At 50.4% G+C, this 13,507-nt stretch overlaps 5 protein-coding genes across 5 annotated transcripts; 4 read left to right on the top strand and 1 right to left on the bottom strand.

The window, feature by feature from the left end:
• Positions 1 to 2,256: 2,256 nt before the first annotated feature.
• Positions 2,257 to 3,626, top strand: TRIVIDRAFT_210208 (uncharacterized protein; the record flags this gene model as incomplete). Its single annotated transcript, XM_014097266.1, has 1 exon — positions 2,257 to 3,626. One exon carries the CDS (start codon positions 2,958 to 2,960, stop codon positions 3,279 to 3,281), a length of 324 nt encoding a protein of 107 aa, XP_013952741.1.
• Positions 2,528 to 2,842, top strand: TRIVIDRAFT_50924 (uncharacterized protein; the record flags this gene model as incomplete). Its single annotated transcript, XM_014097267.1, has 1 exon — positions 2,528 to 2,842. The coding sequence occupies one exon, from the start codon at positions 2,528 to 2,530 to the stop codon at positions 2,840 to 2,842; it is 315 nt and encodes a 104-aa protein (XP_013952742.1).
• Positions 3,627 to 4,744: 1,118 nt separating the features above from the next.
• On the bottom strand, positions 4,745 to 5,339 carry TRIVIDRAFT_69937 (uncharacterized protein; the record flags this gene model as incomplete). The annotated part of the gene is made up of 2 exons (XM_014097265.1): positions 4,745 to 4,879; positions 4,980 to 5,339. 2 exons carry the CDS (start codon positions 5,337 to 5,339, stop codon positions 4,745 to 4,747), a joined length of 495 nt encoding a protein of 164 aa, XP_013952740.1.
• Positions 5,340 to 6,876: 1,537 nt separating this feature from the next.
• TRIVIDRAFT_135812 (uncharacterized protein) lies at positions 6,877 to 8,319 on the top strand (the record flags this gene model as incomplete). Its single annotated transcript, XM_014097264.1, has 5 exons — positions 6,877 to 7,106; positions 7,158 to 7,680; positions 7,749 to 7,824; positions 7,914 to 8,168; positions 8,237 to 8,319. Coding segments are annotated over 5 exons (1,167 nt in total), but the record flags the coding sequence as incomplete, so codon positions are not given.
• A 1,888-nt stretch (positions 8,320 to 10,207) lies between these two features.
• Positions 10,208 to 13,141, top strand: TRIVIDRAFT_69939 (uncharacterized protein; the record flags this gene model as incomplete). The annotated part of the gene is made up of 2 exons (XM_014097263.1): positions 10,208 to 10,895; positions 10,986 to 13,141. The coding sequence occupies 2 exons, from the start codon at positions 10,208 to 10,210 to the stop codon at positions 13,139 to 13,141; spliced, it is 2,844 nt and encodes a 947-aa protein (XP_013952738.1).
• Between the last annotated feature and the right edge of the window lie 366 nt (positions 13,142 to 13,507).

Here is a 13,507-nt window from a genome sequence, read left to right as displayed (position 1 = left end):
GGGCATTTGCGAGATATACTGCCCATGTGCGTAAGATGAGAATAATACGGCGATATATCTGGGTTGGCAATTCGGAAATTCGGGTAATATCTGTACCTGTCCGTGCTTCTCGCCAACTACATACACTACTGTACTAGGTAAACAAGAACGGTGGAGGACAAGTCACATTTTGACAGCTGGAGGTGAAATTAAAGAGAGTTTGGAGACCGCTCTTCTGACGTCTGGACCACCTGTCGATCCGGGGAGGCGTCAAATCAGCCACCATGGAGAGAGATTGCGGTCGCATCTACTGGTTTGTTCGTATGGCCAGCTCGTATGTGATGCTTTCTTGTCTCATGTACGAGGGGAGTAGCGGCACGATGTGATTGGCAAGGCGAACGAAGGGGACGGGATGTCGAGCACAGACATGGCGCTCCTGCGGGAGGGAAGTGTGTGTGTGTGGTCACCGGCCCTTTTGCTTCACCTTTTTCTTCTTCTTTTCTCCGTTCTTTTTCGTTGTTTTCCCTTTCTGTATTTATTTTGCCTTTATTCGAGATGGATGGATGGATGAAAAGAGACGCGGCTGGAAGGGAAAATGGGGGATAAAAGGGAAAACAAACTGCTTTTGAAGCCAACAAAGGGCACCAACACGTCCGGATAAGAACAAAAGATGGAGCCTCTTCCCCGGAGGCAAAGCATCAACTCAAAAGCACAAGCTGCATTAGCGGAAACGGCACGTCCTCTTTCGGACACCGTAATTTGTGACCCAAACGATGGGGTTGGGCAGCCTCAACTCGCCAGAAAATTGCTCCCGTGTCAAAAAGAAAAAAGGGCCTTCCGAGTCGTGGTGGAGGGTGGCCGCGTCTTGTGCTCGATTCGAGCGTCACGGGTGCTGAGATGCCACAGCTCAAGGGCGATTGGGCGGGTGACAGTTTCTGGTTGAAGCTTTTTTTCCCTCTTCTTGTATCCCGTTTTTGACTCTACTCAATCTGGGTTAAAAGAAACATGGAAAACACTTACAGTGTGAGGGCTGGACTGTGTGGCTCAGAAGTTTCGGGGCCATCGTGAGCCACCCCCAACTTTGGTGTCAATCAAAGGCGATCCCCGGCTTTCTGGGGGGGCCGCCCAGAGACCGCCATTTCTGAGAGAGGAACCATACCGCCGTTTTGCTTTTTGGCATCCCCTGCGCTGCAGTGGGACAGTGGGACGCGAAATTGAAAATCAAGCTTGTTAAATTGGCGGTGCAGGCATCCTGTTCCCCGGCAATAGTGCGCTGCAGGGCATTGGGTTGGTTACAAAGAAGCAAGTCGGTAAATTAAGATCCATCCTTACTACAGGTACTATTGAATTAACAACTCAGACACGCACGCTCGTACGTGTCCCCGCAGCGCAGCGCAGCGGCAGCGAGGCTCACAAGCTGAAAAGAGGCGAACCAGCGCATCAGCTGTGCGCTGCGTTGCGTTGCGTTGCGTTGCGTTGCCGCGTGGCGAAAGGATCCAGGCTGCTTTTCGATATCCAGTAAGTATTGCCGGTGCTCGGGCCTCGGGCCTGGGCTTTGCATTTGGTCGGGCACTGAGAAGAGAAGGAGGAATTGCTGGATGGAGGGAAAAAAAAGAGGAATAAAGTCAAAACGCCACCGTCCGAAAAGTCGGAGAGCCCAACTCCGTTTTCTTTTTTCCCTTGCTGGCCGCACTCCTCGTTGGGTCCGTGTCTCACCCCTCCCCCCCTTTTCTGGCAGTTGCGTTTTTTTTCCCTTTCAGTTATCAAGAATGTTGTAAGAGAGTTGCTTCAGTCAGTTGTCTTGATGAAATGGTCGAGCGTGATCAAAGAGACGAAACCACAACTCTGTGAACACATTCCTGGCGTCAGCATGTCCTCAGAGCTCAAAGAGGCAACCCGATTTGAAATTCCTCAGCTCAGCATTCATTCATAGCTACTGAAAACCTGCCTGGTAGCGCCGTAGCACAGCCGTGGGTCATCCTGACATGCTCGAAACATCATCGCCCCTTTCCGGCTGGTCCCGGTCAACACACCCCCCCGTCCTTTTTCTTACTGGGACACCCACTAGGCTAGGCATGGGAGGGAGGCGAGGCTCTTCGGTGGGACGCAGCTAGTTTCTTGGCTCTGACTCGAGCGCCTGGGCCGAGGAGCGGCCATCGAGACTCGACTATAATGCTCCCTAATTCCCCCAGACTTTTGGATCTTGTTATTTCTCCAGATCAACAAACATCGTTATACCATCACGTCGAAACACCATATCATAATCATTATATACGACTCACAGCAGGATCAGGATCCTCATTACGAACAACAACGAATAATCACTACCATTCTCCACATACACCCCTACCTCACTCACACTTTGTACTCCCACCAAACGCCACACGACAAACTCTTGTGTCCCAACTTTGCGCGTCGACGCGAGGGAACATCAACCAAACAATCCACCAACCTATCCGAGACATCTAATCTCTCTCTCCAATCCACAATAACCAACACTCTACTGCGCTGGTCGCGTCAAACTCTCTACACACACAAAATACCAGCCATGTCTCCCAAGCAGTCAGACTCTTACTACCTGCTCCCCAACCTACAAGCCATGGACCCTTCAGCCGACGAGCTTGACCTCAACGCCCAGGCGTGGATCCAGCCCATCATCATCGAGGATGAAGACCTCATGTTTGGCGGAAAGCCGCTGAGCGCCTGGTACGAGGAGGACCGCTCGCGCCTGAGCAGCACCAGCAGCAACAGCAGCGACGATGGCAACCAGAGCCCCGAGGAGGAGGAGGAGCGTCGAGGACGAGAGCGCACGAGGAGGCACCACCACGACAGCAAGGCGCTGAAGAAGCCGCACCGAAAGTGAATCACAACATAACAGCTTCGCTACAACGACTCCGTGTCTTGGGTGGCGGAGGATGGGGAGGGCCTGCTTGATGCATGGCTTCCATCCATCCTCTGCATGGCTTCTCTTTAGCTAGATGCAAGTTATCACGCCCTGCACACTCAACTCATCCTCAGCTGCGCCAACAAGCATCTCCCTACTCGACATCTCTATCCTCCTCCTTATTTATATCACGACTACGCCGGCCTTTCTTTCATCACCACATACCCAGCTACAACATTTCATCGCTTTAGACCATCGACTGCGGGAAAGAGAAAAGAAACATCATTTTTTCATCATTCGGCTGCTCATCATACGGGTTTACACTGGCGTTTCAACATCATGTTTTCATCTATTCCATCACTTTTTCTATCACCCGTGGATTCATTCACTGGTTGCATCGGGACTAGCGCGGGCTTGAACTTTGTTTTTTTTTTTTTATCCCAAACAACATAAACTCTGGCTGGTGTGGGGAATCGCCGGAGTTGCAATCCAATCGGCTTCGCATGGTTTTTGGGGGGGGCGACTGACTCGCTGTTGGTTGTTTTTATACCCATGGGATTGTGAACGGTTTTATTTTCATTGATTATTATTTCACGGGATTTATTGTAGAACAATATCTTTTATATTTTTGTTACAAACTATTTTACGATGGAGGGATAATGCGCGACGGGGGGTTGAGGATGAAGGGCATGGGCGGGATTGATACCCAGGTCTCGACAACTGAATGGCAGGAATACCATAACAAATAACAATACAAATTCACAAACACAAATGCAATAACCAAAAGAGGAAAATGAATGACTCTTCCGTGAGTGACAGTGACAGTGACATGCCCACGCGAGAACTGAATCATGGCTGCCTGGATGGAGCAGCTTGTTGCGAATTGCGTGCCATGTGGCTGGCCGCAAGTGTTGCGCCACGCGGGTTACCGAACCAAGTTGTGATTGTCACTCTTATTCTCGCCCTCTTCCCTCTTTTTATCTGCGCAGATCGGACCGTAGTTTTTTGGGGAAAGGGGGCCGATGATAGGAGAAGAAATTTTCAATCGCGCTTTTTTAGGGGTTGTCTATTGTCTGGATTTCCGGGACGATTCAAGCAAAGTCTTTTGGGTTGATGATTGCACGCGACATGGATACGGCTATTGAATATGATGATTCACGTCAAATGTGTTCTTTAGTTTTGCACAGCCTATGCCGGGCGTCATAGAGTCCCCAAGACACGGGATCGTTGGCATCACATCATTCTTAGGTATTTCAGCTTTTTTCAGCTCGCCCAGCATTTCGTAAAATTCCTTTGCCGCTTCAGCGCGCTTTCAGCCGTTCCAAACCATGTGCCACCCTCTTCCCACTAAACCCCAACGCGACACCGGAAGGCGAAAAAAAAAAAAAAAAAAAACAAAGGGGAGGGAAGAAAGAAAAACAACGCCTCCATCGGGAAACACGTTCGGCTTTTGGGGGGACTTTGGTCGCCGGCGTGGGTGGGGGAGAAAAAGGAGGAACTGGCTGCCAGACCGAGCAATTTTTTCTTTTTTGTGGCTTTTTGTCTTTGACTCGTTGTTTTACTCTTTTTGAATAAATACCCCGGTGAAGCGGTTTGACGGGTCGGTAAAAGGATGGGGGAAAATTTGAAAGGTGTGAGTGGGTGTACAGTATGTGGGCAAAACTGGGCGTAAAGGAGGTGTGGGATGGCTTCTTCTTTTTTCCTCTGTCTTTTTGGCATCTTTCTTTTTGACAGCCCGTTGTGGCTTTTGCAGTTTACGAGAGTGTGGATAAGGGTTTGTCCGGGAGGGAGGGTTTCATTCATTCTTCGTAAACAGCCCGTATTGTCGTGTTGTATCGTATCGTATCGTATCGTATGGCTTCGTACCTATCGTATCAACATCTAATAATAGTTCTCATCCCGTATCGCTCGTACTCTTGATATAGCCCAGATGCTACTGCAGCATCTCCAACTCTCTTTCAAGTCATCTCTCTCCGGCACTTGAGATGCATCTGCCGCGGGTGCACACGTGTCTACCTATGCAACCCCGTAGTTACAGTACTGCCCAAAGACCCATTGAAGCCATGTTGACAAGGTGGCTCGCATGAGTGCATGTGAGTATTCATGCACGGCGTACCGTAATCGTAGTCCAGCTGGCAATAGGGGGCCACATGCGTGGAACATTTGCTATCTTTCCAGAAGCAAGTTCCGTGTTGTTCCATGCAGGCTCTGGAAGGAAGGGCATGGGCCGGGGCATAGCATAGCTCACGCCCTGTATGCGTGGCGGCCCAAGGACGGGGGAATTCAGCTGACCCTTTTCTTTTTTGGCCCTTTTCTCAATGCGCTGCTGTGTTGGCAAAGTGACGGGGATCTTTTTGGGGGATTGTGGGTTTATATTGGGGACTGCATCCTTTTTACATGTGAGTGGTGATGGCGGTGAAGGGGCATGGTTTGCTGGCGGTGCAGGACAGTGTCCAGACTGTAGCCTTTTGGTCATGTTGCAAAAGTCTGGTTGGTCAATCGACGTGCTCCGTATCAAAGACGGAGACAGGGTCGATTCTGCCGCATTGGGTTTGTAGTGTCATGCTGGTGGCCGTCTCGAGTTGAGATATGTGTTCCGTTTCCCACAAAAACGGTGTAGATGCTGGCATGTGCGCTTGCGTCCAAATCGCTGCGAGATCAGCCCTCAAAAAGAGATTGATGTTTTTCTTTGTTGGACACAGCAAATTTGGAATTGATTAAGTATTCTTCTACTTGTATTTCCTTCCTAGTTCTCAACTCTGTCTTGTCTATCCCTGAATAATTGGGTTTGTGCCGTGAACATGGAGATACCCATCACAAGATATGTGTGCTTCTACAGAAGACTGCAAACACCCTCGTCTCATCAACATACCCTACACTTGAACTATTCTCTGTAAAATAAGCACAAAGCTCTGCCAGACTGCTCGTAAATGCTTACTCACACAAAGATACTGAGAATTACCCCAAGGCACAGATGCGCTAGTGCAGTAATCCAGGCTAGAGCAAGACATCCCGAGACATAGTATCTGACGGGCCAGCCCGGACACGGCGCGGTTTTAGTTGGCTCATTGCCAGTAAGCTCACAAAGATCGTCTCTGGGAGAGACTCCACCTAGCAACTTCGTCCTCATTCCATAAGTGGAAGTCAAATATGTTTACCCATCTGATGCTGTGTTTCGTATACGCTTGTCCAGGTCATTCCTTAGATAGTTAAAAATTACCCGAGTCCTTCATCGTTGCCTAATACCACAAAGAAACTGCGCCAATGGTTCAAGTGCCGAGTCTTTCCGGTCCTCTGCATGTTGACACAGCTTGCGTGCCGCTTCTGCCCCTTGTAGCTTGCCTAGTTCACGATGACTTCATACACAAGCCCAAATCGGGCGTGAAAGCGCATGGAAATGCTCCATTAGACGACTGCTTATACCCTGATTCCAAACCCATCGCCCCAGACTCACTCCTGCTATAGGAAAAAAAGTTAGCTCGATGTGTCTCAATGGCATCTAGCGGATGCATCAAGATGACCCACGATATTGAGGAAGTGAATAATATCAGCCCCTAATATGTTCGTATGGACATATTCCGCGGCCAAATATCCCAGTTCCAGTGCAAGGAATAGAGAAAGACCATCTTTTTACTCAGCGTTGTTGCATTGAGTGCTGGTGAAAGGGCCTGAGTATCGTGGACCCTGCAGAAAAAAAGGCAACAATCATATTTCCCAATTAGTATAATTCCTACTACGGCGTCCTGTAGCAAAAAGAACCAATAGGAATCAGCCATGGTCTGAGGTGAAGATGTCAAACACAAGAGCATCAAAATACCTATAAAAGGATCACGAATGTTCAGCGAAATGAAACTTTTACTCAGAGCAGAAGCATTAGCTAGACAAGAACTCAGCCTTTCTCTAGTTATACGCATATGCACGAGCGCTCAAGCATATCAACTATATCGCAACATCTCAAGATGAAGGCTTCTCTTCTTCTTGGCGCCTCTCTCGGGCTGCTGTCTACGGCAGCTGCAGCAAACACTCCCGTTGCGAAGCCTTTCACAGTCAATCTTTCTTCGCGGGTGCCGCACATGCTCGATCTTATTCAGAGGACCGTTCTTCCTGCGGCAGAGCTTCCAGCCGCCAATGCGAACCTGAATATGAGCTTGACGACGGGAATGCCGCTCTCTACGCTCAAGAGTCTGCAAAAAGAATGGTTAACCAACTTCAACTGGACAAAGGAACAGGAGCAGATCAATACGTATGGACAAGCCAGCAAAGATGGCACTACCAAGCTGACTCGAATATGCAGGTACAAGCACTTTAAAGTCCAAATCGGAACGCAAACCGTTCATTTCATCCATGAAAAGTCCAAAGATCCCAACGCCATTCCTCTCATCCTACTTCACGGCTGGCCCGGCTCGTTCCTGGAAATGACGCACCTCGTCGACCAGCTCAAGGGCAACTCTAGCCAAGCATTCCATATCGTCGTGCCCTCCTTGCCCGGGTTCGGCTTCTCTTCGCCCGCACCCAACGGCTGGGAGATTTCCGACACGGCGACCCTGTTCAACACGCTCATGACGCAGGTGCTGGGATACAAGACGTATGCCGTGCACGGAACGGATTGGGGCAGCGGCGTGGCGTTTGACATGTACGATCAGTTCAATACGACGGTCAAGGCGGTGCATTTTGCGTTTTTGCCCTTCTTTTCGCTGACGCCGGAGCAATTGGCGGCGCAGGGCATTGCGCTTGCTGCGGATGAGATTGAGCAGGAGGATAGGGCTATGGACTTTGAGAACTCGGGCACGGGTTACTACATTGAATCGACAACAACTGTATGTTGTCTCCTGGCCGTGTTTGAATCGTTGACAAGCAAACCAAATAACTGATCATGTACTCGCAGGTGAATACGGTTGGCCTTGCTCTGTATGACAACCCCGTCGGACAGCTGTCCTGGCTTGCAGAAAAGTTCATCATCTGTAAGTGGTCCTCATCGAGTAGTTATCCCCGTTCCACTCCGACGGTCAAAGATGTAATAAATGCGAGCATCGATACTAACAATTCGCAGGGTCTGACCCACGACGAGGAACCGGCCCGTCTTTCATGACGGACAACGAGATTCTCAGGCACGTGTCCATGTACTATCTGACGCAGACGTTTGACTCGGCCGCCTTCATCTATGCCCAGAATCCTGATGGCTTCTCGCACACTTACCGAACTGCCAGGAGTAAGCAGCCTCTGTTGTTTACCAACTTTCAGCAAAACATGCTGTTTTATCCAGAGAAGCTGGTGGCGACGGTTGGCAACTTGGTTTACTACAACTGTGAGTGTTGAAACTACCCTGAGACAGTAGAGAGTTATGTGAGAGGCTGATGCAATGAATACATGTAGCTGTCGAGTTCGGTGGTCATTTCCCCGGCGTGGACAATCCGGCAGCACTGGCAGCCGACCTTCGACTCATTGGAAAATACTTCAAGCCGTAGATTGGGACTTCGTATGGCCAATGCTCAAGTCAGGCTACTGTGAGTTACTTCCTGCTCGATTCTTGGAAAGCTAGGTATTGACTGTGTAACAGAACAGTCAAGATCAAAGCCGTGGCAGATGTTCGCCACTTTACCACTGACGATGCGGATTCTATCATCAGAGCCTTCCATTTCGATCTTCAGGAGGAAGAGATCAACGAGAATTAAGTGTTCAAATATGGCTCTGATATGACAAAGAATGTTTGTATTTGAAATTTGTCGTTAGATAAAAAGTTTGTGGTCATTTGACTTTTTCTACTGGACTCTCATCGCTGTATTGTGCTGCTTCCTATCTCTCGCCATTGATGAGCTATTTCAAGAACTGCTTCCAGTCCTGCAAGCCTCTTTGTGTCTTTTGTTTCGTTAATTACACGAGAGGATATGGGATTTTTAGCAATGACTTGTGTTTTCTTTCATTTCGTCAATTCCACAAAGATTGTGCGCAACCCAAGGATTCCTTGGAAGTGTTGAATTATCAAAAGTCCGGGCGTCAGAAAAGTGTGTGCATGTGGTCGCGTGCTTGTTGCTGGCCACGGCTCCCCAAAACCTTTATCGCAGCTATACTGTGCCTGAAATCAAGACGAACATCTGATTTATGATTTTGCTGAGTCTTTATTTGCCTCACTCGTTGACACTGTTTTCAAGATTTTGGGAGCGTCAGTTCAAGTACAGGGTATGTGCGGTTACGATCATCATACCGGACTTTATCACAGCACCAACTCCGGAACTTCCGGCTTGGAGTCTCGAGAAAGGGGCAAGATACGAGCAATTTGCATTTTCTGTGTATAATTTCAACATTAGCGTCAGTGAAAAGTCCTGTGCAAGCTGCGTACCTATGTCCTAGAAAAGAAGCTTGTTTTTAGTCCTGTGGAGGGGCTTCGTATTATCGACAACATCACGCCTTGTCCCGCGTTTCCAACATCTGCTTACACTCGCGTTCAACAGTTATGTGCACTTAAAGCGTTACACAGCTAGGAATCTTAGGAATTGCTGGTTAATTCCTTAGAGAATATTATCAGCGAAAGAATACTTTGCAGCTTGAGTCTCGTAAAAGCGATCGACAGGCTCTCAATAAGAGTATAGATGAGAGATGAAGGCCATCCGGACTCTCCACTCATGTATCCAAGTCAAGTTTAGTTTTTGCGAGCCCCAGAATTTCAACATCCCTTACTATTCTACTTTGGTATTTCGGCTATTTACTATTACAGGGGTATGCGGTGAAGATCCCTAATTCAGCATGAGAATGTGCACTATTTGCTGCCTACCTCTTCAAGCAACAGCCCATTGCTGAAATCATGCAAGCTTGGAGATGGAAAAGACGAAAAAAACGGAAAGTTGCCAGTAAAAGAAGCTTAAAACTAGTACGAGAGATAAGGGCCCCGGACTGCCGTCTGCCGGCCGCGGAGACAAAAGTTCTTTGCCAGCGGACTCGGTTTTAATCGTATCTGTATCGAATGCGGAGATGCCTGCACGGGCGATGGTGTGCCATGTTGCAGCAATCGCGATGGGATACGAAGCTGTAGCCAGCCGGAAGGCACCGGGTCTCGTATCTAAGAGGAATATGCAACCTCGTATTGATAAACGGATGTTGGCATTTGTCAAATGACCCAATACATTGAAATCCGGCAGAGATTCGCCGACGATGCCTCGATCATCCGCGGACGCTTTCACCCTAGGTGAGGGGGAGGAGGCATGAGTTTGCGATTCATGTACTTTAGCAGTTGTGGTATATAAAGAGACTCGGCGCATAGCCCTAGAGTCAATCAACAGGCTCAGACTCTTCACTTCAAAGACCCTCGAGTTGTAGCTCTCAAGTCTTTCCCTGTGCGGAGTTGAAACGATGAAGTTCAATTCCGCCTTGGGTCTCCTGACCCTGGTTGGCGGAGCATCGTCTTCGCTGACCATCACGACAAACACCAACAAGAACCCCCTTGTGTCAAGCCAAAACACAACCGTGGTTCCCAACACGTTCATCGTCGAGCTGCAGCCAGACTTCCACCCAGACCTCCAGCCCAAGGAGCGGTTTTCAAAGACAAAGCCAGGGGCCAAGCCGGGATATCGCGTCCGCCAGCAGTACAACAGCACCGACTTCTTCTACGGTGTGTCAGTGTCGTTCGACAACCACGTCGACCTCGGCACTCTGCGACAAACTGCCGGCGTCAAGAATGCCTGGAAAGTCGCCCTCGTGCCCCGTCCGGAGCCATATGTTCTGCGGGGGGCCCCCAAAATTAGCAAGGGTTCCTTGCCGAATCTGAGAGGCAGTGCCAAGATCAACCAGCCGCTGGCCATGGGCAATGTGCAGAAGCTGCACGACCAGGGCATCAAGGGCAGAGGCGTGCAGGTTGCCATTATCGATAGCGGTGTTGACTATCGCCATCCGGCACTGGGCGGTGGCTTCGGGCGAGGACACAAGATTGCTCTGGGATACGATTTTGTTGGTGATGATTATACTGGCGATAATGCTCCCGCCCCGGATCAGGACCCCCTGGCAACATGCGTGGATGGTGGACACGGCACTCACACAGCCGGTAAGTAATAATACACGTCACATCTGTAAATGGCAGACGATGAACAGGGTCAGAGCGTTCAAGTAAGCTAACGAAATAACGTTATGCTAGGCATTGTGGGCATGGAGGACCCTAAGAATCAGGGGTTTGGGCTCGTCGGCGTCGCTCCCGAAGCAACCATTGCGGCCTACCGCGTCTTTGGCTGTGAGGGAAGCACCAGCACTGAGATTCTCGTGGCGTCTATGCTCAAGGCTGCGCAAGATGGAGCGGATATTGTGTCCATGTCTATCGGGGCGTACGATATCTGGGAGGAGGTCAACCCGTTTGATGAAGTTGTCACAAGACTGACCAACCACGGCGTGGCCGTTGTTGCTGCCATTGGAAACTTTGGAACTGCTGGAGTATACTCGACCTCGGCTCCGGGTATATCCACCAACAGCTTATCCGTGGGCTCGATCGAGAACGAAGTATATCCGACGGTATATTCGGCCCACGATGACAAGCACAAGGCTATCGATTATGTCTCCGTGTTTCCCGCTAATAGTTTAGGTCGTGTCGAGGTCTACCAATTGGGAACAGGCCTCGATGTCCCAATCGATGCCAATGTCTCTAGCGGATGCTACCAGCCTGCATGGGATGCTCTGGCCGAGGCCACGATCGATTGGAGCAAGACTATCCTGCTGATGTCGTGGGTTAGCTGGTGCGGCTCGAGTTGGGGGCAAGCAGTGGACTTTGGTGTTCAATCAATCCTGGTGTCTCAAGAAGAGGAGCAGCTGATCGTCGTGGACGAGCCTCAGGACCCAACGACGCTTCTGTTTCTGGACTTGCCAAACTCGAAGCAGCTCGTTAAGAATCTGTCTCAGCTGCCCGCGGGTCAGAAATACTACCTCACATTTGACGGCAACAAGCCTAGCTATGCTGCAAACCCGCTCCCCAGGACGCCCGATGACTTCTCCAGCTATGGCCCGACGATTGAAATGTCACTGGCCCCCAAGATCTCGGCACCTGGAGGAACCATCTTGGCTACGTTCCCCCTCGAAGCTGGCGGATATGCTGTGCTGTCGGGAACTTCCATGGCCACTCCGTTTGCTGCAGGAAGTCTGGCATTGCTCAAGTCTCAGCAACCACATCTCTCCGTCCAGGAACTCTATGCACGTCTTATGACTACTGCCAGCCCGGTTAACGAACCCGGCTCCAACCAGGTGGCTTCTACGGCTCGACAGGGAGGCGGCCTCATTAACGTCTATGCGGCTGTCAAGGCGGATACAGTCATCAGCCCTTCTGAGCTCACCTTACGCGACTCGGCGACGCCGGCGCCGCAGAAGATCACCATCACGAACCAGTCTAAGTCCAAGAAGAAGTACTCCATCCAGCACAGCCCGGCATCCTTCTACCGCGTCTACTATAATTACCTGACGGGTAATACCGACTACAGCAGTGCTGGCGGCAGTATTCCGCTCGATGTCCCTGCATCTGCACAGTTCTCACAGTCATCCCTGACTCTTGGCCCGGGCCAGTCTGCCTCGATCCAGGTCCAGATCAAGCCACAGCATGATGACTGGCCGTGGTCTATGCCGGTGTATGGAGGCTTTGTCAAGATCACTTCTGACGATGCCGCTTATTCGATTCCGTACATCGGAGTGCCGTACAACCGCACCGAGGTTGGCCCTATCATGCACAACGTGACAACCCAGGTACCATATGACTCTCCGGGCATTTTGAAGCTCAGGGCGGACGATCTGTTCCTAGCCAATGGTCAGATCCCTACACCCAACATTGACTCGTACAACTGGTCACTGGACCTGTCCAAGTCATTCATCCCCGTCTTCCGAGTGGACGTGCTGCTGCCCTCGCGCTTCATCCGCTTCGACCTTGTGCCGGCAAACACCTCCTTTGTGCCATCCATCTATGGCTTCGACCCAGATGCCCACATCGACTACAAGCCTCCTTCTCAAGCCATTCTGCCCGGCTTTCTCGGCGTCCCCACATACGGGCAGTTGTTTTCCATAACCGTCGACGATGCGCCTTCCAACAGCCCCACGATCTCACAGCCCTTGATCAACCACTTCTTCGCCCAGGCCCTCGTCTATCCCGCGCTGACCAACGACGACAACGTGACGTACAACATCTCGTCTGGAGACTACCGGCCGCTCCTTCGGGCGCTGCGATGGAACGGCAACGAAGCGAACCCTGACGATTACGAGTCTTGGCTGGGACCAGTGATTCGAGCGGACATTCCGAGCGATGAGTTTCCCTCGGACGCGTAGAAGATTTCTCCTTTCGGGATATGAGTATGAATGAGTGGCAACGACAGGTTCGGGGCGGAAATAGTTTGCGGTGTTTTGCGGTGCTCGTTTTGCGGCACTCGGCGGCAACATGTCATAGCATGTCATGACATGACTAAGAGCCACAGTATTCGGCGATGACTATGCCTGACAGAGGCATAATAGTCAGTAGTAGTAGAGAAATCTTACCAAACTCCGAACTATTGCAATCTCCGAGCACCTGGCTTTTCGTCAAGACTGATAGAGAAACACGCTAGGCGGCCTAACAATGGTTAACTTTGTCGGTCTGCGTCCGACCCTGGTCTGCATGGTGCCCAGCAACTTGAGAGCAAGCGAGAGACAAGTTCT

This window comes from Trichoderma virens (assembly GCF_000170995.1).
Source record: "Trichoderma virens Gv29-8 chromosome Unknown TRIVIscaffold_86, whole genome shotgun sequence".
Taxonomy (NCBI): domain Eukaryota; kingdom Fungi; phylum Ascomycota; class Sordariomycetes; order Hypocreales; family Hypocreaceae; genus Trichoderma; species Trichoderma virens.
The sequence above is the reverse complement of the archived record's forward strand: the minus strand, read 5'-3'. Positions and strand labels throughout refer to the sequence as shown.